Below are 26,625 nucleotides of genomic sequence, written 5' to 3' on the forward strand. Positions count from 1 at the left end.
TGTTTTCTACCTTTTTTTTTTTTTTCTCAGTGGAAAAAATGGAAAATGGGGAGGACTTTTGAATGGTGAGCTTCCTTTTGCTCTGGTGTGCAGAGTGTGGAGTGGCTCTCCAATACAGCAGGGCCATGTGGAGAAGCAGGAAAATGCATGATCAGACTTGGTCATTGCTGTTCAATCCTTGAATTCTTCTCCAGTGTCTGTTTTCATGTGGGGCCAGGTGCATGAGCAGTGCTTTGAGAACTTACAGAAACACCCACCCTGGGTCAGCCCCTTGGTCCAGGGGCTTCTTTGCCCTGTTTTCTTATTGTCCTCAGATTCTGGTAGCAAAACAAAATGTCCTTGTTAGAAGCTCTCTTCTTGAGAATAAGACTCAGCAGAATTTCAGGAATGTTAAAAGGGGTTGCTTATTACTCTAAAATTTAAGAGAAACAGTAGGAAAACTTCTAGGGACTGTATAACCATGTATTAACAGTCTGCAAAGCTACAAATGCATGAAAAATATAAAAAAAGCCAAAAATCTTTAGGCATGAAATCAAATGCAACTCATACAGGATTGACTATTGCTGTTCTACAGAAGTGTGGATACTCTGGATACACTACACCAGGTTTTGGAGAAAAACAGGAGTGTTAATAAATACAACTCATACCTGGAGGAAATGTCCTGGGAAAGTGGGTTCTGTAGGAAGTTCTTCCTCTTTAATCAGTGGTGTAAAAGGGGAGGAAGAGCAGCAGCACTGCCTGCTGGAGATAACTTTTGTCTTACCATGAAGGTTTTGGGTCCTGGTGGGGCAAACTTCCTCTCTAAGGACAAATGAATTTATTTTCTAGGTTTCTTAGGTAGAATGGTCCTGATCTGCATTATGAAATACTTGAAGAAGCATGAAGAAAAGGTGTTTTGGGATTTAAAGGTGATATTTGCACCACTTAATTAGCGGCTTGTTTGTAGTTTTTTTTCTGTCTTCACTCAGAATTAAAAACACAAAGGAGACAAATTTTCTTGTGTTTGGGTTTGGTTGTTTATTAAATCTTATCTAAAATACAGAGTTCTTTAGCTATCAGCTAAAAGAGAGCAAAATGGAGATGAACTTAGGTAATTGCAAGGTTTCTTAAAGCTAAACAGTCCACTAGAGAATTAACACTTCTATTATTTATACTTTTGACCTAATAACCAAACTCCTGTGACCCACAGTGCAACACTAACTGTCCAACCAGAAACCACTACCTGAAATCATGAAGGAGGAGGAAGAACACAGAAACAACACCCCAAATCCTCCATCTTGTCCCCTACATATTGCTATATTATAAAAACCTCAAATTTAAAACCCTTTGCCATGTGAAATCACACACTTTTATTTTAACTACACACCTGTGACTCCAACTCCATCACTCGAATTTGGAGGCTTTCTCCAAGGTCTCAGGTCTGAAGCAGTGTTCTCCACGGGGCCAAAAAGCACAGAAAGCTCAAAAATCCTAAGTTTCCGGGCTCCAACATCAGAACATGATCTTGTCTGGTCTGGGCTGTTTTTTTATTATATACAAAGCAGAAGTGCTCTATGAGTGGCCCAGTTGTGCTGAGCAGTGCCATCCAAGAATGCTCATTTCTTTTTGACACTCTGCTGTTTCAGGAGCTGCAGGGCTGCACGTTTCCTGCCCTTGTATTCCTGTTTTATTTCAGTCTCTGCAGCAGGGACCAGCACACAGACAATGAGGTTCCGGATGGGACCGTGGTTTCGTTTTTAAGAGCAGAGCACAACTTCCCCTTGTGTGCTTTGTGTGCTTTGTGCTGCCCTGCAGGGGAGACCTCTGAGCCTGGGCTCAGCCCTCTCCCCCAAAAATCCCATCCTGACTGCTGGAACAAGGTCTTGGAAGAGCTGCTGGAGTTACTGAAGGAGAGAATAGTAAGTTTGGAAAATGGGATTGCTTTGGGTGGTTTTTTTTCATCATTAGTGTTCTTAACTGAAGATTTTCTGTGTCTCTGTGGGTTGTTCTTACTAAGATAACATCTCTTGTGATGCTTATGAGCAAAGATGGCTTCTGAAAAGTCTGGTAATACACAAGGAAGTGAAAATAAGTTTTAAACTGGGTGCAAAATGTGGATTCTCTTCTTTTTCTTGCTTCTTTTTCAATCGTGATTTCCCAAAGGTGGAAATATTACTATTAACTTTACCATTTAAAGTTTTTTCCCTTCCTTTGTGTGATCTTAGAAATATTTGAGCTAGGCAGAGTAGTGCCTTTTCAAACAGGAAATTAAACAGGTGGAGCAGTTTGGCAGCATTGGAAAGTGCCTTGTGAATATTTTACAGCTGATTTGTAAGCCAGAGACCCTCTTTAGTGCTTTGTGAGGTGCCATGGGATATCTGGGAGTCAGAGCCTGTGAACACTCGGAGGAAAAGTGAGCTGCTCTGACCCAACATGAGAATGAGTTGTTTATCATTGGTTGTGACATTGTGAGTTTGTGCAATAGCTTAGCTCCTGACCTAAGAACAATTCACTTCTTGGCAGCCACAAGAAATCAAACCTCCCCTTAGCTTTAAAGCAAAGCCTGTACATCCATGGCATTCTCAGAGAATAAGCATGTCATTCAGAGAGTGCCATTTCCTTTTGAACAGCCCATAATTAAGCATCTATTTTGTTTAAAGATGCTGTAAGGGAATCCTGTACAGTCAGTATTCAAGCAGGTGTCTCTTACAATGTACTCCAAGTACTGACAAAAAAACCTGTGCAGGAGGATGGGGGCGGGAAAAAAAAACAGGGTGTCAGCCACAGCTCTGAGAAAATGTAATTGATGGGCAGCAGGTTGCAGCAAATATGGAAATTTGTGTGTGAGAACCAACTCTGCTGGCCTTTGCTGTTTCTCATTGGACAGCTCACCCAAGGAGGTGTCCCAGCCCTGGCATGCTCCATTTTCTGTTTTTCCTGCAGGATGCTATTCTCTGAAAGGCTGCTGCCTGGGACCAAGCCTCACCAAAATGCCACATGAAGGACTGCTTGTGAATGCTAATTATGAGCAATAAGCAATGAACCTATTATGTGCTGAAGAGCTGCAGTTCTCAGCCTCTGAAATGCCTGTGGGAAATCAGTACTGATAAATGCAAGCTGAAATATATTAAATGATGGGCTCTTGATGGTGTGTTGCTATGTAGGAGTAAGATCTTGGAGATCTAACAGATAATTCCTAATAAAGAGTCGGCAGTGATGAAAAAAGCAAAGAGAACTTTGGAGGAGAGGAGCAGAGACCCCTGTGAATGTTGCAGTGCACCTCTCTAAATCTGGGCAGGTCTGGTTCCTAGCACTTCCAAAAGGCTTGGAGAGAGCTCAGAAAAGAGCACTGCAGATGGCCAGCTGCTTTTCCAGGGCAGGAGAACTGTAGGCTGTCTTTTCCTGGATTTGGAAAGAGATGGGCATGGAGGGTTTGGGGTAGCAGGGCAGGAGTGACACAGAGCATTAACACAGTGCTGTGAAAAGTGTGGATGAGTTGGGCTTTGCATGGTGCCTTCAGGGGAAGCTGGTGGGTCAGAGCATGAGCAGGAGATAGAGCTTCATGTGATGCAGGGCCACACTCCACCTCCTAGGTGAGAGAAACACATTGTTCAAGGGGTGAGTGGGGACTTCATGGGCAGTAAATGTGTTGGCAGCTTCCAGTGACCAGGCCCCCAGCTTTGCTTTAGGAAGGCTGAGCTACAGACTGGTAAAGTTTTGGGGAAGTGGCTCTGTATCCCTGCACTGCTTGTAGCCCTTGGGGTTTTGTTTTTGTTGGGGTTTTTTTTGTTTTGTTTTTTTGTTATTTATTTATTTTTTCCTAAGGTACTGACATGGGCTGGATACCAGGCAAGTTAATTTTACCCAGGGTAGCAATTTTAACTCTGACTGACACACAGGACTGAGACCCTAGAGGGTATTATTCCACATTATTGCAAATTCTGAATTTCAGGCTTTTCCTTCAGGTTTCCAAATTTTAGAGTGGCTTCTGATATTCCTGGGCCAAAAAGAGCCTGAGGGTGTGGCAGGCAGCACTCACCACTTTGATAACTGAAGGAAGGAAGAAGTTGAATATTGCAATATTCACAAGCTGAATATTGCAAAGCTGAGTGAGAGTAAGCTGTGGTTTACATAGACCATGTCTGTTATGAGCTGGACTTCCCCAAGGCATCACAGCTGTCAGAAGCCTAATTTAAAAGTAAGTTGTCCTTGGGTTGCTCTCTGTTAATTAACTTCTCTCAGTTAATTTCATCTGGGAAGTCTTATCTCAGACAGTTCAGTTGTTCCTCAGGCACTACATCACTCAACTTCTATCTTTTTTTTATCAAGCACTTTTTAGAGATAGCAGTTGGTATTGCTGCCACCATAATGAAGTGAATTCTCTTGTGACCCTTTCTACTAGTGCCTTGCTGGCAATTTTGTACCAATTTGTTTTGCCAGATGGATGTGCAAAAACATCCAACTGCTATTTTCTACCAATATTCTCAGCTTTGGCAAAATCTGTGTTAAAATACGTACTGATAACACACTTTGACTGGAGCCTGTAAGAAATGTGTGAAAGCCTTTAGAGCAGCACTGTGCTGTTTGGGGTATAAACACCAACACAAGCAGAGGAAGTTATGAGCAGAACATCACTTTGGAGAGGTTCTGTGCCACAGCATTTGCAGCAGGTGCCTTGCTCTGGGAGGTGGGAGCATCTCACTTCACTGCAGCAGCAGCCAGGGTTGTGTCTGGTAACAGGAAGGAGGGAGCTCCACTCCTAAAACTAGGATTAAACACTCATTTAAATGCTCTGGATTGATCTTTAAAGGTGCCATTCCCACTCACTTCACAGGCAGCCTTAGGAAACAGGGCACCCAGTGTGGGCACCCTGGGTAGAGTGGGAGAACTCTCCTGAGGGCTCCTCTAATATGGATCATCATATTTTCTGTTTAGAAAAAGCACAAAACCAATCAGCATCCCCTCTTCTACAGTGGCCCAGCAGTAAAAGTGTTCCTGGTCATCATATCTGCTCTGCTCTGACTTTCAGAGATTTTTGGACTGTTGGGAAGGATGAGTTCTCTTATTCAAGCTAGAACCAGTCTGCTATAAGTGTCCCGAGTTCTCATCCTCCTGTAATTTCTTTCCCCTCTGCAGGCCACAGTACAGCTGTAATCACAGTTTGTGATTATGATTTCTGGCACTTAAATCAATTTAGTTTGTGAAGAACCATCTTGCTTCTTGCAAGTCTGGAAGGCTGGGCTCAGAGAGTGGAGCCAGATGGTGACTGGTCACAGGTGGAGTCCCCAGGGCTCAGCACTGGGCCAGTCCTATTTAATCTTTACTGATGATCTGGACAAGGGGATCAAGGGCACACCCAGTCCTGCCCTGGGTCACCTGAAGGGCTGCAGCTCCAGGCTGGGGCAGAGGGGCTGGAAAGCTGGGAAAGGCCCTGGGGGTGCTGGGGACAGCGGCTGGACACGAGCCCAGCTGTGCCCAGGGGAGCAAGAGGCCAATGGCACCTGGGCTGTGCAGCCATGGGGTGGCAGCAGGGCCAGGCAGGGACTGTCCCCTGTGCTGGCACTGCTGGGGCCATTCCTCAGAGCCTGGGCACTGCTGGGAGCCTCAGCACAAGAAAGACACTGAGGGGCTGGAGCGTGTCCAGGGAAGGGAACGGAGCTGGGGAAGGGGCTGGAGCAGCAGGAGGGGCTGAGGGAGCTGGGAAAGGGGCTCAGCCTGGAGAAAAGGAGGCTCAGGGAACCTTCTGGCTCTGCACAACTCCCTGACAGGAGGGGACAGCTGGGGGGTCAGGCTCTGCTCCCAGGGAACAGGGACAGGATGGGAGCAAACAGCCTCAAGCTGTGCCAGGGGAGGCTCAGGTTGGACACCAGGAGGAATTTTTGCACTGAAAGGGCAGCCAAGCACGGGAAGGGGCTGCCCATGGAAGTGTTGGAGTCACCATGCCTGGAGAGATTAAAAAACAATCAGATGTGGCACTTGGCAACATGGTTTAGTGGTGGGTGAACAGTTGGGATTCAATGATCTCAGAGGTCTTTTCCAATCTAAATGATTCTATGACTCTATACTAGAATTTGTAAAAGAGACTATTCAGATGCCAGTAGCTGTCCTTGTTTCCCCACAGCTGTACCAGGTCTAATAAAGGAAGCTGCTTATATGTAGTAACTTGTCTCAGTAATGTAACTACTGGGTTCTTGATTTAATATTCCTTAATTGTTTCTTAATCATTCTTTAATTCCTTATTGGTAATTTTTATATTTTCTAGCACATATCCATTAATTCCTAGGGACAGAAAGCTTATTTTTCACTTCAGTTGAAATAGGATTTTACTTATCTAATACAGGGAAAATGCAATTAAATGTAATTAAAGCAAGTTTTAGTTCGGGTCTTCAGGTCTTTTTTTTTCCCTACATTTTGATGAGTAACAGGAAAAAATGAAAAATATTTTTAAGTTCTTTTTCTTTGTACATATTTAAATATATTTTCAGATTTTTTAAAAAGTAGCTAATGATGAAATAGTAACTGATTAAATAAACTCTTTCAGTTTATTTGTTTTCTTAGCACTAATTTTGATCTTTACATGTCTTTACTCATGTTCCCTTCCCCCCAATGTTTTTTACCAGTTTATCAGGAGTGATTAAAGACAATGGAGCCAGACTTTTTAAATGCAGTTACACTGCCTTCTACACTTGATCGATTCCTAACTGATGATGTCACCACTAAAGGTATGTGCCAGGACAGATAAAAGGCCCAAGAACCCCCTGAAGGGCGAAACAGAAAATGTGCTGTACAAATGAATTGTGCATTTTTCAGCAGTGATCCCATGGCTGTATCAGAAATGGGTAAACTCTGTGTGTGCAATTTGCTGACTCTTTGGGAGCAGACCATAAAGAAGCAACACAAAGTCCAGCTAGTTCTTTAACTTATATTTAAGTTGCATACATGTGGATATGACCAAGAGTGTTTTCCTTTCTAGAACTGTCCATCTAGATTTACTGATTTGGAGTACCCTGAAGCATAATTTCCAACAGCAGGCTTAGTAGTCTGCTGTACCAGTTTCTTGCCCATAAGGAATTAATTAAAATGCAAAAGAAATGTCTCTATATAGGGCAATTAGCCATATTGGGAATATCAAACTGATATTCTAAAGCTACAAACTTGCTTTAGTCATATCTGATAACTGAGATGGATCTTGTTTGCTTCCTTTCATAGGTGAGAAGAGGAAACTCATAAAACAGACCTCAAACAACCCCAAACTGGAAGAATTGAAACTGGTACCACTTCTTTTACTGTATAGATTTACCCCCACCTCAAGCTGGGTTAAAGGAAGCAAAGAACCTGGTTCTTTAACCTCTTTCAGCCCTGTAAATTGCCCAGCTCTCTGACCCAAGCTCCTCACTCTACAGATGGGAAGGAGCTCTGATTTTGGCATTTGGGCTCCATAGAAGCAAAGAGGAGCTTTAGTTTCACACAGCATCAGGGTGGCTGGGGCCATACAGGATCCATCTCCCAATGCAGTGAAATGCAATGGGTGTGGAGTGCAGACACAAACCTGAGTGGCTTCTGATGTGACACCTCTCCTAAGCTGGGCTGTGTGGGGGAGCCACACCAGAAGCACCCAGCTGCTCTTTCACTGTGGTGGTAATGTAACAGCTACAAGAATCAAGCCAAAAAAAACGTGCTGGGACCACAAGCAGACCCATGGCAGCATTTGCTGTGACTAAAGAGAGACATGGTGCAGATTTGCTGCACTGACCCCATGCTGTGAGCTGCTCTAGGCACTGATTTCGTTGGGTTATCTTAAATAAGCAAATAGCTAATAGTTGCTAAAAATGTTATTTATTAGAAAGTACATTAGTCTTAAATGTGAAAAAAAAACAAGCAATGGCAAAAGTGAAAAGCAAAAGCTCTGGCAAAATGCAAATGGCAAGAGCAGTGGCAATAAGCACCAACTGTTTCCAATACATACTCTTATACAGGATCTTCCTAAAAAGTTAAGGTGCAAAATTGGACTGCAACTCTTAAACTTATTAGAATTCTAGTTTCTTAACATGCTAGGTTACTTATAGATTATGCATAGGACCTATCTTGTTCTCTCTAAAAAATGTAAGCAATGTTCTTACTATAACTCTGTTATGTCTAAGTACTGTCTACAGCCATAGTCCTAGAGCTTCTACTGAAAATATCAGTATGTTTTTCAACCTTCACTAGAACTCATACTTCCACTCTGGCATTTGAACCTTTCACTTACTAAAAGCATTACAGCTCATACTAAACTTACTAACTCACTTACCTATCCTAAAACTTAAACTTACACTAAAACTTAAACTTAAACTTCTACTTTATGTGTAAGTGGCTCAATATACTTCAGTCCATCCACAAGCTTTAATTCAATCCCTGCACTCTGATTTCTCTCTGAAAAATTTAGAGACACCCCTAATTCTCTAACTCCAACACCATGGTAACTTTTAGGGTTGCTCTGCTGATTTGCAAGAGCCTTCAGCAGCAGCTGGCTCAGCTGGCAAGGGGAGCAGAGAGCACAGGGGATTGGATGGAGAGTATGCAAGGCACCAGGAATTTGGGATGGGAGCTTTCAGGCCCTTGTATGGTACATTGCCTGCTTGAGGTAACTGTGAAGGATGAATCCTATTCCATAGGCAAGCACTTTATTTTCATATAATTTTGAAAGTCTGCCTGGTATGTGCAATCACTGTTTCAATTTCTCTAATGGTACAGTCCATGTAATGAAACTTCCTGGAAGAAAACTGGCACATGTTGTATGAGACCAGCACTCCTTGTATTGTGGAGGCACTGAAATTGTTACAAATATTATGAAAAGCAGCTCAAGATATGTGCTTTTCTTTGTATTTTCTTGCATTTATAAACATGTAGGTAGGCATGTTTCTATATTAGGTATTCACATTTGAACGAAAAGATTTGACTTTGTGTCTTTCATGATGTTGTTATAGCAAAGGGAAAGTCTGAAAGGTGGTGCTGCAAAATGTCAGCAGAAAAACCGAATTTGTTATTTTGAGGTTGCCAAAAATGAAAAGTTTTCCTCAGTTATGAAGATTTCTGTGGGCTTCAGTGCTTAATCCATTTCCTGTCACAGATACCTGAAACAGGTCATCATTGTCTAACTTCTTTTCTTTGGGTGATGAGGAGATGGAAATTGTGTCCTGAGGGAGGCAGAGTCCTCTGGGTGCCCATCGGTGCCCCTCGATTGCCTTCTTAATGTAAAGACTTGATGGCTTCTCTAGAGAAAATCTGGGATGGAGACAGGGGCAGGAAGGAATCTTCAAGGGAAGAACAAGGGAAGCAAAGAAACTCACTGGGGAGAGAGAATGTTTCACTGCATTTTCATTTTGAGGTGGTTTTGGAAAACTGAGAAATATGAAATAGCTCCCTGTAGTTTCTATAAATATCCAGTTGCAAGTAAAATGAAATATGGTTACATTCAGAAGCCAGCAGCAAACTTCCCAAAGTATTCCTTTTCTGCTTTCCCTGTTTACTCATTTTTATATGTTTTTAGGCATGTTTTTAGACATGAGGCTCTGCTCTGCAGCTGAGCAGGGCCCCCACAGCTGGGCAGAAAGCAGAGTTGAGTAAATTGTAGGGTGTGGATGTGGATGCAGGTATGGATGTGGATGTAGGTGTGAATGCAGATGTGGATGTGGATGTGGCTGTGTGTGTGGATGAGGGTGTGGCTGTGGATGTGGCTGTGGATTTAAATGTGGATGCAGATGTGTCGAGCTGGGAGAGCAAAGGAAGGATGCCATGGGTCTGTTCCCAGCAGTGCTTGCTGCTTTCCTGATTTCCCCCTGGCTGTACTCTTGTGTTTGGGGTGAGCTCTACCCCTCACACATCCAAAGTGTCCCCAAGCATCAGCTGAAGGGCAGAACTTTCTGCTCTGGTTACTTCTTAGCAGAGGATATGTATTACACTTTGACAGCTTCTCAGTTCAGGCCTTTTTATTTCTTGTGCAGTTCCAAGCTTCTCAGAGACTTTTCCAACTCTTCTTATATTTTTGTTAATGTTGGCGAGCTTACAGGAATCTGCTATGAATTTTCTTCTCTGTTTACAGCAAGTGAGAAGGATATTATCCACTCCAGACACTCACTCCTAACAATCACAGCAATAAAAGCAAGACCCTTCCCTCTTACAAGAGGGATGTTCATGTTGGCAGCCAGCTGGGGCTACTGCTTTTCTGTTCTGCTTCACCAGGTCATTTTCCCTTTCTCTCAACACATGTGAATAAATCACATGCTTGGAGAAGTGCTTTTTTCTCCTGTCTAGGAGCACATGTGGTTCCTCTCCCTCCAGATCTTGGCTTCCTGAGCAGTTTGCCCTTGCAAAGGCAGGAAGGATATTGGAAGGCCAGTGGGAGGACTGCCATGTTAGAAAGCTTCCAAGGAGGTATTTGGGGACTGAGTGGTACGATATTGCAGAAAGAAAAAGGAAACAAAACCAGGAGATGAGAGGGAGGAGTGCTAGTAGTGTGGATGAGTACAAGAAACTACCCACAGAATGAGCCAAGCCTCTTTTCTTACAAACTTCTCCCTGGCAGTTGAATTTGTGTGAATTCTGTGACGTGTGATGAAGGCAGGGGATGGGAGTACAGCCTTTTCCCTGGTGGGAGTAGGAAGAAGGCCTCTCTTCCCAGCTGTATGACAGAATTCCTCAGAATGTAAGTAGCAAGATGTCTGCCTCACTTGAAAATTAGGAAAAAATAACCCTTTAAAAACGACCAAAAAGCGCAAAGGAAGTGGAGATTGAAAGCAAATCTTGAAGAGAGAGATGAAACAGAACACAGCAGTGAGTGCTGTCTAAACAACAGGAATATAATTTTTTTGTTTTCCCCTGCAGTTCTTGACTGAGTGGATTAACAGAACTCTGAAAGAGGAACACATAGTAGTTAAAAGCCTGGAGGAAGACCTGTATGACGGGCTGGTACTTCATCATCTCCTGGGTGAGCTGCTGCTTTGAGCTTAGTTCTTGCAGACATGTCATGGAGGAACTTTCCAATCAGAGAATAAATCTCAGGAATCACAATAGCAGGGACCTGCCATCACCTCTCACTGCACTGGGGTCCAGCTGGGGTAATCACCATTCTGAACAAATTCCCACTATTGTTTTACATGGTTATTTTACTTCTAGGGAATTCTTATTACCTGCTGGTTGACATAATAAAAAGGATAACTGTGAAGTATGAAATTCAGTCGTTCTGAAATTGAGGGTTTCATATACCAGGAACACAAAGGTGGCTTGTGGTGCCACCAGAAACATTGGATGGAATCAGCATTGTAATATATGTTTTCCTGCATTTAAAAAAAAAAAAAAAAAAATTAAAAGTTCTAGGTCCAAAGAACTGTTCTGGTACTGGAACTGGGAAAAATCTAAGAGGCTTTTGGCACTATGTGGTGCTTGTGAAAAGATGTGACCTCCTGGAACAGTGTGTTGTGCATATTTTTCCATCTCTCCTGTCCCTACTACATTTGTCTTTCCCTTTTCACTCTCTTTGGGGACATCTTTTAAATCTATCTCCTTTCCACCAAGGCTGAGAGCAGCACCATGAGCAGGACTGGCTGATTTTCAGCCAGAGCAATGAGCTTGGATTTCTTCTGTATATGAGTTGATATTGACTTTGTACATTATCTACAGGAAAGATTCAGTCCTTGGATTTCTGTAGAAGGAACATAAAGAGCTAGGGCTGGGGGATGATGCTACAAGGAGTGACTTGAGTCCTCTCCCTTTTGTAGAGCATCTTAATGATACTGATACTGAACATTTAAAATAAGACTGTGTGTGCTTTGCTGTCATTTTATGTTTCTAATTATTTTCTTTTTTCCCTACAATGACATTAAAATACATCCTTCTTTCTATGGACCCTCTGTTAAAGAAAACTTAGGATCTCTCAAGCTGGATGTTGACAAGATTGCATTAACAGAAAAAAAGCAGCGGCAGAAACTCTCTGTGATTCTGGAAGCTGTGGCCAAGTGTTTGCAGCTGGAAGAACGTCAGCTGAAATGGAGTGTGGAATGTAGGTGCAGAAGTGAAATTGAAGAAAATTATCCATCACAGGCTTCCTGTGCTATAAGGCTGCTGTGAGGCAATGTGCTGCCAGCACAGTAATTAAACAACCTGTTTTCAATTACTAGTTGAATCAAAAGTGAGACAGAAATATCTGACCCTGCCTGGGTTTGCCTCCTCTAAGTGTGTGGCTTGTGGATCACTTAAGAGCCCTCAGCATCTCACTTTTAAACCATGCTATTGCTAAATTTTGATATTATATAAACCTCTGATTATATAAAATCTGCTGTCCCACCTGTGTTATGGCTCTCCATGACTTTGGGTTCCTCTGCACAGGGGGAATTCATGGTGTTGGAGGGAAGTTCACATGTTTTGCACACTGAGCATCTTTTTCTTCTTTTACACTCAATAGCTATCCTGGGAAAGGATTTACTGAGCACACTGCATCTTCTGGTTGCAATAGCAAAGCACTTTGAACCCACCCTGGCTCTGCCTCCAAACGTCCAAGTGGAGACAATCACCATCGAGGTATTTGTAATTTCAGTATTTGTAGTTTCAGTATTTGTTACAGTAGATCCTTTCACAAGGCTAACCTGCTTAGAATTAGGAGAAATGTGTGTGCAGCTGCAAAAGAGAAATTTTCTGTGAATCACACCTTTCAGTTTCTGAGTTTGTTGGATTAGATTGAGATTTCAGTTTGGATACTCTGTCTTTAAAAGGGGAAATGTACTGTGCTGTTTTTCTTCCTCAGCCAAATAAGGGAATGATCCAAACTGAAAGCAGCTGTTGATCTCTGTAAAGAAGAAAATGAAGAAATCCTGATGTTACTGCCTCTAAATGTTTTAAAATAGATGCTTATGTTCATAAATCATAAAGGTTTGGAGGTTTGTTTTTTTTTAATGCTGAAGATTTCTTTCTTTAGGTGACAGGAGTTTTTACTCCCCTTCTGTTGGGGTTGCATTTTGGTATTTTTCTCTACAATCAGATATCTACACATTTTCTTCCTCTATTTTGTTTCTTAAAGTCAATTCTGAGACTTTAGGAGAATATCAAATACTTCACAATTTGGGATATAATTGCAAAAATTAGCACCACCAGTGTATGTAAACACAGAAGGTTTTTCACTGCCTGAAAGGAAAGAGCAGCAAACACCAAGGACTTCCTCTGATGGTCAAATAAGAGATTTTCTATTGGAGACTGAAGAGAGCAGAAGGAAGCAGAAATCTCTCAAACTACCTGTACTGACTGTACTGAAATTATTGAATTAATGCCCTCTGATAATCATTTAAGGCATCAAACAGGTGGTGAAAACTTGTTTATGGAGTATTTTTTTGTATGACAAACCCAACATTGTTTATTGTCCTTTCAACAGACCACATCTGGAGGATTAAAGACATCAAATGCAGTGGAATATATCACAGAGAACAAGTAAGAGGGGTTAGAGCTGGTTTTTACACTGTCAATCAGAAGAGAAACATTGTGGGTGTGTTCCCCCTTACAAAAAGTAGCTGGGATCATGATGATGAAAAAAGTGTAAACCCAGGCATGCATATGAATGTGAGTTGTTTCTCTGATTTCTTCTTCTTTTATTTATTCCCCTCTTCATATTTGGCGTTATGGTGCAATACTTTATTTATTCTATACATAAACTTCTTTAAATCAATATGCATGATTATTCCTGAAGCTTAACATTTATCATTGCCATGGAATTGCATAACAAATATAGTAACAAAATTCCAGGACTGTAAATTTACCTGTGCCAGACTAATTTGGAAATTTTCTAAATCCACAAGGTTTAAATCTACTTTTAATTTGTTGCTGTTGTGTCTTTAAATAAAGAGGAAGGAGGCAGTTTTTTCTTATTTTACTGTAAAAGAAATGTTTTAGCTTGCTGAGTGTGTGAGTAGTTAAGTAGCAGGATACCATTTCTATACCAAAAAAATATGGACATAATTCTAAGACCTAGAAACAGATTTTCCTACTATCATTTTTTATATGCTAGAACATCTTCAAGCTCTAATATCATGAGCAGCTTATTGGAAGAGGATATTGAGGATTGTGCTTGTAAAATAAGTGTTCATTGGTGTGTGGGCCAGTTAAAATCTCATATGCTTCCCAGACCATACCCAGATATGCAGTAGACTTAAAAATGTCTGTTGGAAAGTCACTCTGACACAAAGTCAATGCCACTTTGAACTCTATCTCCTGCTTTACAGCAAAGCTCATGAATAAGATCAGCTCTGCGGAATCATTTCTCTAATTCTTGCTTTTTATTGCTCTTCCAGAGAGAATATAGAAGCACAGACAAGTAAGTGCTGGCATTGCCAAGTCAGTGTTTCATTATGTGCTTTTACACACTATGTCCTGATCCATTTTTACCCCATGATAAAATCAGTATGCTCCCACTAAAGCAAATGGAGAGATTCATGGATTTTTTTTCCTGGTGTTTTTCTCCAAATGTCTTCTGTTAATGCCTGCTCATACTGACAGAATGCAGCTTGGAAACTGGGTGGTCACTGCCTGTGGGCTACAGGCAGCACCTGGGAGGGGAGGCAGGGCATGAAGGTGGGTGGATGACCCAAAAAGAAACCTGGCTGGGGGCACAGTGCAGCTTGGATTTGTGCATGGACCATGTTCACTATTTATAAAGGCTTCAGAACTCTGGTTCTTGTTGCTGGCTTTTGTTCTTTCCTTCCTACAGTTTGCAAATGAGACTTTGAAATCCACTGAACCGGGTTGTGGATGCCAGCTCAGTCAAACCAACATCCCCAGAGCTTTTACCCTTAGGGCTTTTGAGGGCTGGGAAACACTTGAGGTGAAAAATCTCCTGGTGTGTAAAGCCTGCATAAGATCTGGGCGCTGCTCAGACTTCAGTGTGAGCTGCTGTTCCCTGCTGGAAATGAGCACACTGCATCCACAGAGAAGCAGGGCAACCTTTTGAATTCTCTGCTGTGCCCTTTATTTTGGCATTTTCATCCTTTGCAGAGGTGCAAACTATATAATTTAATATCTATTTATCACTTATTCCAGTGAGTGTTCTCTAGTGTGGGCTGAAATTGTGAAAGAAACCCCAACACTCACACCTTGCCCCAAACAAACAAAAAGAAAAAAAGAAAAAAAAAAAACCAACTCATAATTAGGTGTTTCTTGTAATGGGCTGATTCTGCTGGGACGAGAAATCTGCAATTCACTCTTCAAGATGCTCTCTCTCTATTTTTAACACAGCTTTCTTAGCAAGAGAGAAATCCCCAAGTGTGGCTCCAGAAGAGGGCTCTCTCTGATTTGTTTGATGGATTCACTTATTCCCTGACACTGCTCCTGCAGCAAGCCCCAAACAGGCAGAACAGAGAAAGCTGAGGAATCCCTTTCACAAAGGAGGCTTTTTTGTCACTGTCTTTGGGGAGGAATTTCCCTGAAGCAGAGCTGCCTTTGCTTTCCTGTGCTGTAAAAATTGGCTCTCCATTTAATAGTGTTCCCAGAGTGTCTCTCCTTGCTCGGGGTGGTTCAAATATTTTGCTCATGCTTGAACCAGATCTGTGCTGGGTGAGGGGATGGATTCTGCTTTTGCTGCCCCTGGGCAGAGAGGGGAGGTGAGGGTGGAACTTGGATGGATCTCTTTCCTTGGAAGACTTTCTTTGGAAGACTTTCCTTGGAAGTCTTTGGACTCCTGCTAGTTCTCTGGCACAGCTCTTCTGGCACCAGCTCCTTGCCCACTTTAAACTGGCTGGCAGAACTGGCTGTTTGTGTTTTCACTGGCTCTGAGTTTTCAGAGGAAGGGCAGCATCTCCATACCTTGCTTGTGGTTTTTTGAAGGAAGGAGGCTGATTTTTTTTCTGCAAATTGGGTGTAACTGATGTTCCTGTTCGAGGAGAGCAGTTAAACACACAGCTCTTCTGCTCCCTGCATTTTATCCCAGAGGTTCAGGGTTAAAAGACATGTAAGTGAAAAGAGAGAAACTGAAGTGATGTGAAACTTAGCCAGTGCTCAGACTGGTGGCAGCACAAACTGAGAACCTCTGCAGGTGAAAATTACAGAGCTGATTGAAGTAAATTGTTTCCTCTGATGTGGTCAGGCTGAAGGGAAGTCTGTCATCCTGTCCTTTAATAAATATAAAACCAGCATAAATATAAAAGCAGCATCTTTCTCTGCCTCCCTGCTACCCTTTTCCTCCTTGGACTGTAAGTTATAAATGCCTTTCTCCTTCTGAAGCCACATTAAAGCTCTGATCTTGCAGTTATTCAAAGTAAAACCAATTAATGTTGTTTTGATACAGAAGATGATGCCTTTGATGAGTTATTTAACTGTGCTCCAGATAAACTGGATGCTGTAAAAAAGGTAATTTACTTTTTTAGTGGACATCAAAATCTGTTAGGCCAAACTTAAATATTGAAAAAGTTATTTATTCCTTTCCCCGTTTCTCCCCTTTCTTTTTTTCTTTAGGCACTTTTACAATTTGTTGATCAGCATGTTGGAAAATTAGGATTGAATGTGAAAGACATCGAATCTCAGGTAGTGTGCTCCAAGCTGCATGTTACCCAGGTTTTATCAGCCATTTGGGTATTTCCTCTCAGCATTAGGAACTCTCCTTTTTATTACTTTAATTTGAAATTTGGCAACATAATGATTTCCAAGTTTTGGTTAAGATATCAAGCTTTGGTCTCTGAAGTTTCTGAAGCTAATAATTAATGCAAAAATGCAGCCTTTGTAATGAATGATGCCCTTGTAATGCTACAGGGTGTGATTTTCAGAATCTGCCCAATTCCTAGGGTGGTCTCTTTTTCAGGATGGAAATAAAGGTGTCCTGAACATTAAAATGAAACCCAAGTTTATTGCTGTATTTAGTGATTATTGATGCTGCATTTGCTTCATGGTATGAAGGCCTTATTTTCATCATGTTTCAAAGTCTCATCCTCTGAATGCAAAGCTTCTTTAGAGTATGAAATAGAAGAGAATTTGGGCTGAGCACCCTGGGCTCTGGTAAACAGGGTGCTCTTCTACATTTTTCCAGTGGGCAACTGTAAGAAAAGGTTTTCAAGTGTTTTGTCATATATAACTAGGCACAATTTTCCATTATTTATAGTTATGTACTTGTGCTCATCTGAAGTATTTTCATATTTGTAATAGGTTTTTTTTTAACAGCTGTCCTTTTACAGGGTTGCATTTTCACAAGTATGAATTTGGGAGCCTTATCTAACTAAATATGAAGTTTACTGTGGAAGAGGTTGAGTCATTCGACTCTCTGCTTGCCCAAGTAACATTTAAATTGCTTTATTGCTAGAATGGCATTTACTGGAATAGTTTACTAAAGCCAAATAATTTTCAGGCAATTTTTATCTAGTTTTCAGATGGGGTTATCTTACTTCTCTTAATTGGACAACTAGAGGGTTACTTCTTGAATTTAAGGAATTTCTTCCTGACTCCAGGCAGCACCATGGAGATGGTAGGTTATGTAATTATTTAGAGCTTGAGCCATCAAACTGTGTGTTCTGCCTCTTGCTTGCCCTGCTGCTGCTGTGTGTGAAGTCCCATGCCCACAGTGTTTGCAGGAGATGGGTCTGGGGCAGTGCCAACACAGGCTGCCAAAATATCTCAGAACAGGTCGGTGTCCTCTTCAGAATTAGCATCTCATGGGAGGCAAACACCTGTTACTTGCACTTGTTTGGCCATGCTTCTGCAGCCTTCTGGTGAAATCCAGGGCTCTGTGTGCTGGGGAATGGGTGTGCTCTCTTCTACCAGCCTGTCCTGCCAGCAGATTTGAAGAGGATGACACCTCTTGCATAGCAGAGCTGGATCCCTGTGAGTTTCTTTATGCTGCCCTAAAAATATACCTTAATCAAGGCATGGCCAGAACATTTTGAAGGCCCTTTCTGTGTTTGGGAAGCTCTTGAGAGTTTATATCCTTTCCTCCCCCGAGGCTGGGGGCTGTAACATACTCAGCCAGACCTGCTTGGCACCTTTTACCACCTCTACTGGGCAGATTTCATCTGTTCTTTAAAAGTAAAAGCTGTCACCAGCCAGAAGGAAGTGTGTGCTGGGCTGCCTCCTCCACAGGTCTGCGATGTTGATATATTTTGAAATATTTGAGGTATTTTCAGATTGTCTCTGGTGTGGGTAGGCTTTTTTTCATTTGGGTCACTGAGTAGCTCTGAAAATCTTGAAACTGTAGGTATTTTTCCTGATTTGTGCTCAAAGTGAAGTGAAATGTGTCAGATCTTTTTTGCTTGAGAGCTGCCAGAGAAGAAAATCTCTCCTCTGGCATGGTTTGCATTACAGCTTCCCCACGCAGATGAAGCTTTCATCTTATTCCCAACCTTAGCACAGCTAATGCCCCTGGGCAATATTTATTTGTAACAAAAATTCTCAGAGGTCCTATATTAACAAATAAATATTCCCATGGAGCTTTTCATCAGAAAGTTTAAAAGCACAATTGTTTGACATCTAGGTTCAAAATTACACTGCTGTCAGTTGGTAACTGTTTAAAGTATTAGGAAAATAAGTTTGTTTCATTTTATTTTGTTTTTAATCTAAAAACAGGGAAAATATATTTTGAAGGGTTGAATCAGACATAATCAAAGCATTTACCTAGATTTGCTTTTCTTCCCTTTCTCTTCCACTCAGTTTTCAAAATTGTTTGGTCTGTTCCCATTGAGTTGGACAGAAATTTTAAACATTTCCATTAGCTTCATTCAGAGGAAATCTTTGAATATTTTCTTATTCAAAATTTCAAGGGTAACCCCTTTCTTTTTGATTTAGCCCTATTCTAGCCTCCCAGATGTCTTTCTGGAAATGAGATATCCCTAAAAATCTGGTACAAATCAAAGCTCAGACTTCCAGTTCTTACCCTGCCTGTCACTGGCATTAGAGAAGAATAGAATGGGGCTGGGTACTGCTTCAGTACAATTCTTTACATAAAATGTGCTACATTTACAAAATGGAGTCATTTCATTTTAGCAAAGTTCCTCCCAAGGACTGGACTTGCTGTTGAACAGTTTGCTGAAGTGGTGTTTCCCACTTGTTTCTCCTCTGATGCTCATTACAAAATGAAAAGCAGGATGACACTACAACTAAAAATATCGATCGACCATAGCTCAGCTGTCATTTGTACACAAAACATGTCTTTCAATTCCCCTGTGCTTCCTAATTCCCTGTCATTTTAGACATTAATTGGTGCACTAAAGTATAAAGATGTAGCCTTTGCTGGGATTTAAAAGATGTCATTTTTTCTTGGAATGGTGACAGCCACGTGCACTGTTGGGATCAGTGTGGTGCATCTACCTTACAGCTCCTTCTAATCAAAACCATTCCATGAAATTCAGGAGGTGATCAATTGGGAGGTGCAAGAAGACAACACTGCACATTGGTGGGTTTGCTGCAGGGTTTTTGGGGGCTTTTACAAGTAACTGTAAAGAAGTGGAGCTCTGGGTGATCATGGGTGTAACAGGTGTGTGTTTTCTGTGACAAAGAATTCTCAGTCACAAAATAGCTCAGGCTGGAACTAGGGGTGATTATCTGTGCAATCAGGAGATGGAGATGATGATGATGGAGGGCTTGTGTGCTTATCAAAACTGTGTGAACTCGGTGCTTTTGCCAAAACAGGCCCAGAGCTGAAGCACCCCAGATGTCCTGGCTGCTGTCCAGTTGTAAATTCTAGAAAACTCTCCGGTTCTTTTGAGTCAGGAAGAACAGCTAGACAAAGAACCTTATTTTCCAGGATTTCCTTTCTTATGTAATTATTGGTATTTCTGTCTGAAGATGCTTTTTGAAATGTGCATGTTGTCATTCCTTGGAAATCCCCAATGCATCATGGAGAGGGAAATGTGCCCTTTTTACCTGTGCTGGTTCACTAAGGAAACATTAGATTTGTTCATTCTGATCAGCAAATTGTGTGGAACTGCATGGGCTTAAGTTCTCCTGTCTGCTGACTCTCAGAGGAAAAAAACAAACCTGAATCCAAACAGTGTCAGTTGCCTGTAAATCAGAGAACCAGGCAAAACATAAATTTGTTGCTTCACTTCAGAGCACAGGGGTTTTGTTGGCCTATTCAGGGGGGACTCCTGTGTTTGTTGTCACAATATAACAGGGAACAGCAGCCTCCCAAAGAATAAATTGCCAGTAGCTCAGGGAAGGCAGGAAGACAGAATCTGAAGTTCATTCGGGTTATTCCTTTAAAGGAAAGGAATTTGCTAATTACCAGTCAAGTAAACAACTACCCTTAAGCTGTTAGAAGGGGATATTACTTTTGAAAAATCGATTACAACTACTGCTTATGCTCCTTTTTCCCTTGTGGGGAAGGGAGAGAAAAAGCAGTGAGGAAAAATGAGAAAAACCCCTCAACCTTCATTTATAGCCATGTGTTTTGTTTCTGATGAGTGTCATTAAGGATATCATCACTACTACTAATGTGAATGGTTATTTTAGAAGTACAGCAGAAACTTCTAGCTAACAAGCACACCTGATCTTTGCAATTCTGAATGAAATATAGAGCAAATTTTTCCTTTTCATTTGTTCCAAGTGTGGTAAGCATATGGGCATAGTTTCAAAATATTCAGAAAAAGACTCCATGCATCCATTAGATCCAGTTAGGAATCTGGCCTGTTTTCCCCATTAACACAAGTCTTTTACATGCAAGGTCTATTTTTAAATAAATAGATTCTTCTGCCAACCTCATGGGATATGTTTTTCTGGAGTTGGATTTTACATCTAATTTTATATTATAATTGGAAAAAAATTCTGAAGAGTACTTCATCAAATCTAAGGAGAGGAAGCACAAGTACATATTTATGAATCAATATCTTCAACTACTGGAGAAATACTTTTTAAAACCTCCTGTTGGTTAGAAAACATTGTCAGCTATATTAATATCTCTCTCTCTCCAACAGCTCCACAATGTTAACCTGGCATTGGAGTTGCTAGCAGAGGGAGGTCTTCTGAATTTTCCTGTGAACTCTGAAGGTGAGTCATGACATGCAAACCTGCCTGGAATAGAATTGCTAACATCCTAGTTTAGCAAAAGTTTGGGTAATTGCAGGAAGCAGGTTCTGGAAATGACACTGACACATTTCATTATATGGCTGCCCTACAGCTCCTCATGCAGAATGAATTGTAGAGGTAATAAGATTTTTTTTTTTTTAAATCATTATTTCTATACTAAAAAACTGGGATTGTTATAAGTTTAATAACTTTACACTAAACTTTAACTGTTTAGGAATTCAGTATTTGTTAAAGATTTAAACCAGTGGCAGCTCACAGAGAAATTACAGCAGCTGAGCTGGAGGCAAAGCTATTTTCCTGTCTCATAAAAACATTCAGTGCATTAAAAGCAAGCTTATTTCTGTGGGAAGACACCTTGAAGAATTTCTCTGGAAAATCAGAAACACTGATCACTCTATTCAAACTCAGAAGAGTGGTGGGTCAGTCTCCTGAATATGAAAATCACAAGTTTTTAGTCACTGTTATGCTTGGTTCAGACCTGGGACTGAATCTTGATCCTTCATCCAAGTGAATGCTTCCAGCACTGAATCAATGTATATGCATGCTCCTCTTTCTTTCTCCACCACAAAAACAAACAAAAAAGCTCCATATGGATGAGTCCAGTTTTCCAATTAAAACCCTCCACAGAAAACTTTGGTGCCAGCTCCTGGTGGGACAAGGGATGTGGTTAATTAATGGGTGGTGCTGTGGTTGCAAATTCTGACATCTTGCAGGGCACATAATCCCAGCATCCCTCTACAAGCTTGTTGCTGAACAAGGAAGTCAGAACTTTATTAAAAAGAAAAGGCATTCTTCCAGTTCTAGCTCCCTGTTATTTGTGAGTGGGTGCTCGTGTTGGGTACATAACACATGGTATCATGGAGAGGGAAAGAGAAGATTTAAGGCTTCCTTTGTTTTTCCTTTTGCTCTCTTTTCCCACCACTGCTTTGGTGATGTCAGCAGTTTGCATGCTGGGCACTCATGAACTGTGGGTTTTTTGCTGTGCTGCACAGAGCTAGGAGCCTGGAAGAGCTTTTATTTATGTTAACATTAACAGAATAATTGGTGTGGGCTCAGGTCCCCATGCTGAGATCCACCTTTTGTGTGAAAAGAAATAAATCTGTGCTTTCCCTCCTCCCCTCTGGCTGTTCTGCACTGCCTCAAACACAGAGCTGATCAGTATAAGAAATACTGGTGTCAACATCTGCAAGTCCTTTAGCTTCACTGGGGAAATCCTCAGCTAGTGAGTGAATTTAATATGATTTAGGGGTCCTTGCTGCAGCTACACTATTTAGACTCTTCAAGGATCTCATTTTACTAGTGTTTCTCTGTTAGTCTTTCTCCCAGTGATTTACAGCACCATAAGAATAGCAAATGCTCTAAATCCATTACCTTCTCCCACTGCAACTTTTAAATACAAGAGCAGTTTATATAGCCAAGAAAAAAGAAGCTGAAAACTAAATGAAAAAAGACCCCAAAACCAACCAACAAAACAAAAAACAGTGCATAAAATGGCAGCAAAACATGATGGAACAACAAAAAACAATCAGGTAATTCCAACATGATTCCTGACATAGAACAACCATAAAAAGCCTCAAGATATAATGCCCTATAAAATAATCTCCTCTGTTCCTTGCCAGTGAATTTCTTACTCTGCATTATGTGCTCTTACTTGTCTTCCAGCAACAGAATGCAGCAGAAGTCCCTTTTCTTCAAGTTAATTTAATATATTATTGATTTCTATGTCCATAGTTCCTGTTTTGCTTCCTGTGGCAATTCCATTGTCCAAGTTCACATTTTAACTGGGGCAAGGTGGGAGTCTGTCTGGCAGGTGCAGTCTCATCCTCTTCCAGGGATTGCTAATACTTTCCATCTGGTTTTGTTGTCTCTGGTTTGTGTATCCACAGATATTGTGAACGGAGATACAAAGGCTATAATGCGAGTTCTCTACTGCTTATATTCCAAATACAGAGCCAAAGAAGCATGAAGAACAAGTCCAAGAGCTCCACCTGCTTTTTTTTTTAAATTAGGTTTTTCTTTGTTTGTTTGTTTGTTTTCCCCAGCAGGCCATGGTATGATTTTGGACTCCCAGCTCTGTTTACCACTGTTTCTCAGCATGCACTGGTGTTTGATACTTGATGTATTAACATTGTATAGCAAATATGTTTTTCATGCAAGGTTTCACATACACAGCCTGAACAACTGTAAATGTGTGTCCACAGTTCATGTACTGTGTAATTCTAGGGCTGCAGCTCTTGTTCCAGATCCTGCCTTCTGTTTTCTCTGAGCCTCACCAGTGCTGCAAAGAAATTAAACGTGTGTGTTTATTCTGGGTCCTGCATTCTTTGTTCCTGAAGGTGACTTTGGGAGTTGCTGCATCCTCCTAATTTCCCTGCTTTGGGAAGTCTTTTGGGAAACTAGAAAGGAGGAAGACCCACCAGAGTGGAAAGGCTGAGATACACCTGAAGTTCAAAACCTGCCTTAGAGAGGAGGCCAGTGTTGTCAGACAAGAGGATGGGAATTGGATGAACAGGTAGCAACATGAAATCTGAACTTACCAGGTGTTTGATAAACATTTCAGTGCTCATTTGCTCGAATATGGAAAAGACACTCAGCACAATATACTGATGTGAGACTGTGCAGGAACAGGGGCTTCTCTGCATAGCTGTAGAAGGTTCCCCTTATTTCCTTGCTAAGCTGGTGCCAAAGCTTGTCCAGCTCCAATTGCAGCTGTGACACAAACTCTGGCTAGCAGGGATGCCAATCCCTGCCAAGCATGTTGTGAGAGGGAGTCACACATCTTCACTTTGTCTGCAGTAAGAGGTGGGCAGTGCTGGCTGTGCTCTGCAGCTGGTGGAGGTAGAGACCACTACAGGTGGGAGCAGTGAATTCAGCTTCCCACCACCTCAGGCTCTCCTAGGTGATTTTGTCCAGCCTCCATCCCCAGCCTCCCAGCAGTTTCCTCTGGATGCATCAATGTAGCTACAATTCATTAATGGTCAGAACTCCTTTCAAGACCTCCGTCTGCTCCCTTGACCTTAAACTTACATTGCAGGAAACTAGAGATATAATTAGGGGGGAAAAAAAGCTTCAGTTTATAATTTTTTTTTTTTTTTTCTTCCATCTAAACTGATTTAATTTCCTGCCGTGGGTAACTCTGACATTTGATCTCTGGTCTGATCCTCCATCTGTGTGTTAAGGGGAAACCTGAGCTCGCCGAGTGCGAGTGCTGACATTTACAGAGGAGAATTTGTTGTGTCTGCCTCTGGATCATGCAGCCTAGGGAAGATCCTTAGATAGCAGTGCTGGTAAGTCTTTTGAAAATGGTAATACTGCCCAGCTGCTGGGGGATAGAGCTGTGCAAACTGCCCTGAGACCAATCCCTTCTGCACCAAGAATTAGAATGTGACATTTTTACAGAGAAAAGTACAACATGTGGTGCCAATGAGCGACCAAGATCACTTGATTCCCCAGCAAATGTTAGCTGTGTGTGCTGATCTGGACAATTTAGGTAAAGAACACTTGGTTCTTTCATTTGCAAATCCCCATAGGCACCTTGCTTGATTTCCTTAATGGGCTTCCAAGAATCAGCTGGGGGACCTGAGAAGTTCATTCTTGCTTCACAGAATTTTGGGTTGCTGCAACACTGCACACAGAACATGCATTCGTTGTGGAATGAATTGCTGTTGAGCAGATAAACCCAAGATGTGGCTTGTGGAGAGCACAATTCAGTTCCAGTGTGTGAGTCCAGGCCCATGGACTGGGCTAGGAAAAAAGGCACCAGTGCTGGGAGGATTAGCTGCTGCTGCCCCAATTCAGTGGTTATTACTGCTCAAAGAAACTGCTGGACTTTTCTCTGTGTGCTCTGAGTTTTGTGTTCCACTCCTCTGGCATAAATAAATCCAGTGCTTGTACTTCCAACAGGGGAAGTCTAGATCTTGATATTCAATAAAATAAAAGGTTATATTCCCTTTCCAACACCAGCTTGCCTAAGCCTGTTATAAACAAGTCATTCTTTTTGAAAACATGAAGGGAAAAAAGATGGTTAATGTGCTTGAATCAAAAACATGCTGAGACCAAAAATAAATGTTTTAATCTTCTCTTTATGGTAAGAGCAAACTTGTAATACACTTGATGTGTCTGAACACTTTGATAGAGTCTGTGTTTGATTCCTAAAACATGCTGTGGAATTTTACTAATCCATCATACAGACACCCACTCCATACATTGGTGTAGTATACAAGTGCACTACTTACATTTGAGACGTAGCCACAGCCTTGGCACAGTTTTAATTATAAATATAAAATGACAGAGCTAAAGAGAATATTCCAACACCTGGTTTAGTGGAAGGTGTCCCTGCCCACAGAAGGGGTTTGGGAACTGGATGATCTTTAAAGTCCCTTCCAAAGTCCTTCTGTTGCTTTCCCTGTCCCACAGGGCAGGGGTGTGGTGGCTTTGGGTCACAGCAGTAGCTGGGAAGTGGGACAGATCTGAAGGGTTCCCCAGTCCTGCTTGCTGTTATCTTTCCATCATCCACCCTTTCCAAAATACCCAGACTCATCTATAAAAATACACATTTCTAGAGGTGGAGTGGCAGGGCTGTGTGGAGAGCACTGCAGGTGGAAGGGGCAGAGTCACCAGGGTGACTTTAAGGGAATGAAGGTGCACAGAAGTTTTCATTAACAGGATCAAGCCACGGAGACTGGTCCTGCCTGTAAAGCCTGAGAGAGGGAATTGGAGAGCTGTCCCTGCTGTCAAACCTCCTTGTCCTCCTTGGGAACTGGTCTTGTCAGGATTACACTGACATTTCTATCACCCCCCTCATGTGGCTGCAGCTCTGGAGCTGCTTTGCAGTGGGGTGTGGGATCTCCAGACGGAAAATGCTGCCAGCCTCCACCTGCTTGATGGGTGGGAATGCCAATTCTTAGTGCTTGTCCTTTCCTTCCTTCTCATTTTTCCCTTTCCTTTATTCTTTTCCACTGGTTTCTATTGTGTTGTTTCTTGCAGGGAGCCATCCTCACAGTGGCTGCTGTAAGTCTGGCAATTAGGCTTTCAAACCCTGAAAGCAGCTCATTCAAATTCTTCCTCTCCATGGGCTGTGTTTGTGTCTGTATGAAGAAGCCTTGCTGTTCTTTCCCTTACAGGCTGCTAAAATTTCCCCAAAGAGTAAAAGCCATTGTGTTTTTCACAAGTGATTTTTTTTTCCTGAGTCAATTAATATTTTAATAAACACTAGATGAAAGTGTTACTTTGGAGGAAACAAATTAGTGTATATGAGCCTTTCTGCTCACTGTGAAGATGGATGGGTTTCCTCTGCCATTCAAAAATTTCTAGGATGGTGAGACTGTGAACAGGGTGTAAAGACTGAGGTATGGAGAGATGAGTTTTGAGACAAGTGATAATGAAATCAAGACAGCAGTACTGTGGACTGGCACATCTCTGCTGTCCTATCTTTTCCATCTACCAGCTCTACTTTCTAGAACTTAAAAATGAAGAAAAAAAAACCCCAAGCACAACGAACCACCCCTGGGTTTTTGCATTTTGATTTGAAAAAGTGCATCAGGGTACCTTTGTCATTCACTTCCCCCCTTAGTTTTCCAAGTCTTTTCCCCCATGTCATTCCTTTACAACCAGAGTCCCTGAAGTCAT

General features: G+C 41.7%; 1 protein-coding gene across 4 annotated transcripts; it reads left to right on the forward strand.

The window, feature by feature from the left end:
* Positions 1-6,599: 6,599 nt before the first annotated feature.
* PARVG (parvin gamma) lies at positions 6,600-23,016 on the forward strand. 4 transcript variants are annotated; one of them, XM_079303821.1, is made up of 12 exons: positions 6,600-6,701; positions 7,189-7,250; positions 10,843-10,945; positions 11,876-12,016; positions 12,419-12,534; positions 13,379-13,434; positions 14,292-14,314; positions 16,280-16,341; positions 16,447-16,515; positions 17,345-17,446; positions 20,886-20,958; positions 22,884-23,016. In XM_079303821.1, exons 1-12 carry the CDS (start codon positions 6,623-6,625, stop codon positions 22,961-22,963), a joined length of 966 nt encoding a protein of 321 aa, XP_079159947.1. In that variant the 5' UTR covers positions 6,600-6,622; the 3' UTR covers positions 22,964-23,016. The 4 variants fall into 4 exon arrangements, with proteins under 4 accessions (XP_079159947.1, XP_079159948.1, XP_079159949.1 ...); XM_079303822.1 differs by having other exon boundaries at positions 11,885-12,016; XM_079303823.1 differs by lacking the exon at positions 17,345-17,446.
* The last annotated feature ends 3,609 nt before the right edge of the window (positions 23,017-26,625 follow it).

Source organism: Erithacus rubecula, assembly GCF_903797595.1.
Source record: "Erithacus rubecula genome assembly, chromosome: 4".
Taxonomy (NCBI): Eukaryota; Metazoa; Chordata; class Aves; order Passeriformes; family Muscicapidae; genus Erithacus; species Erithacus rubecula.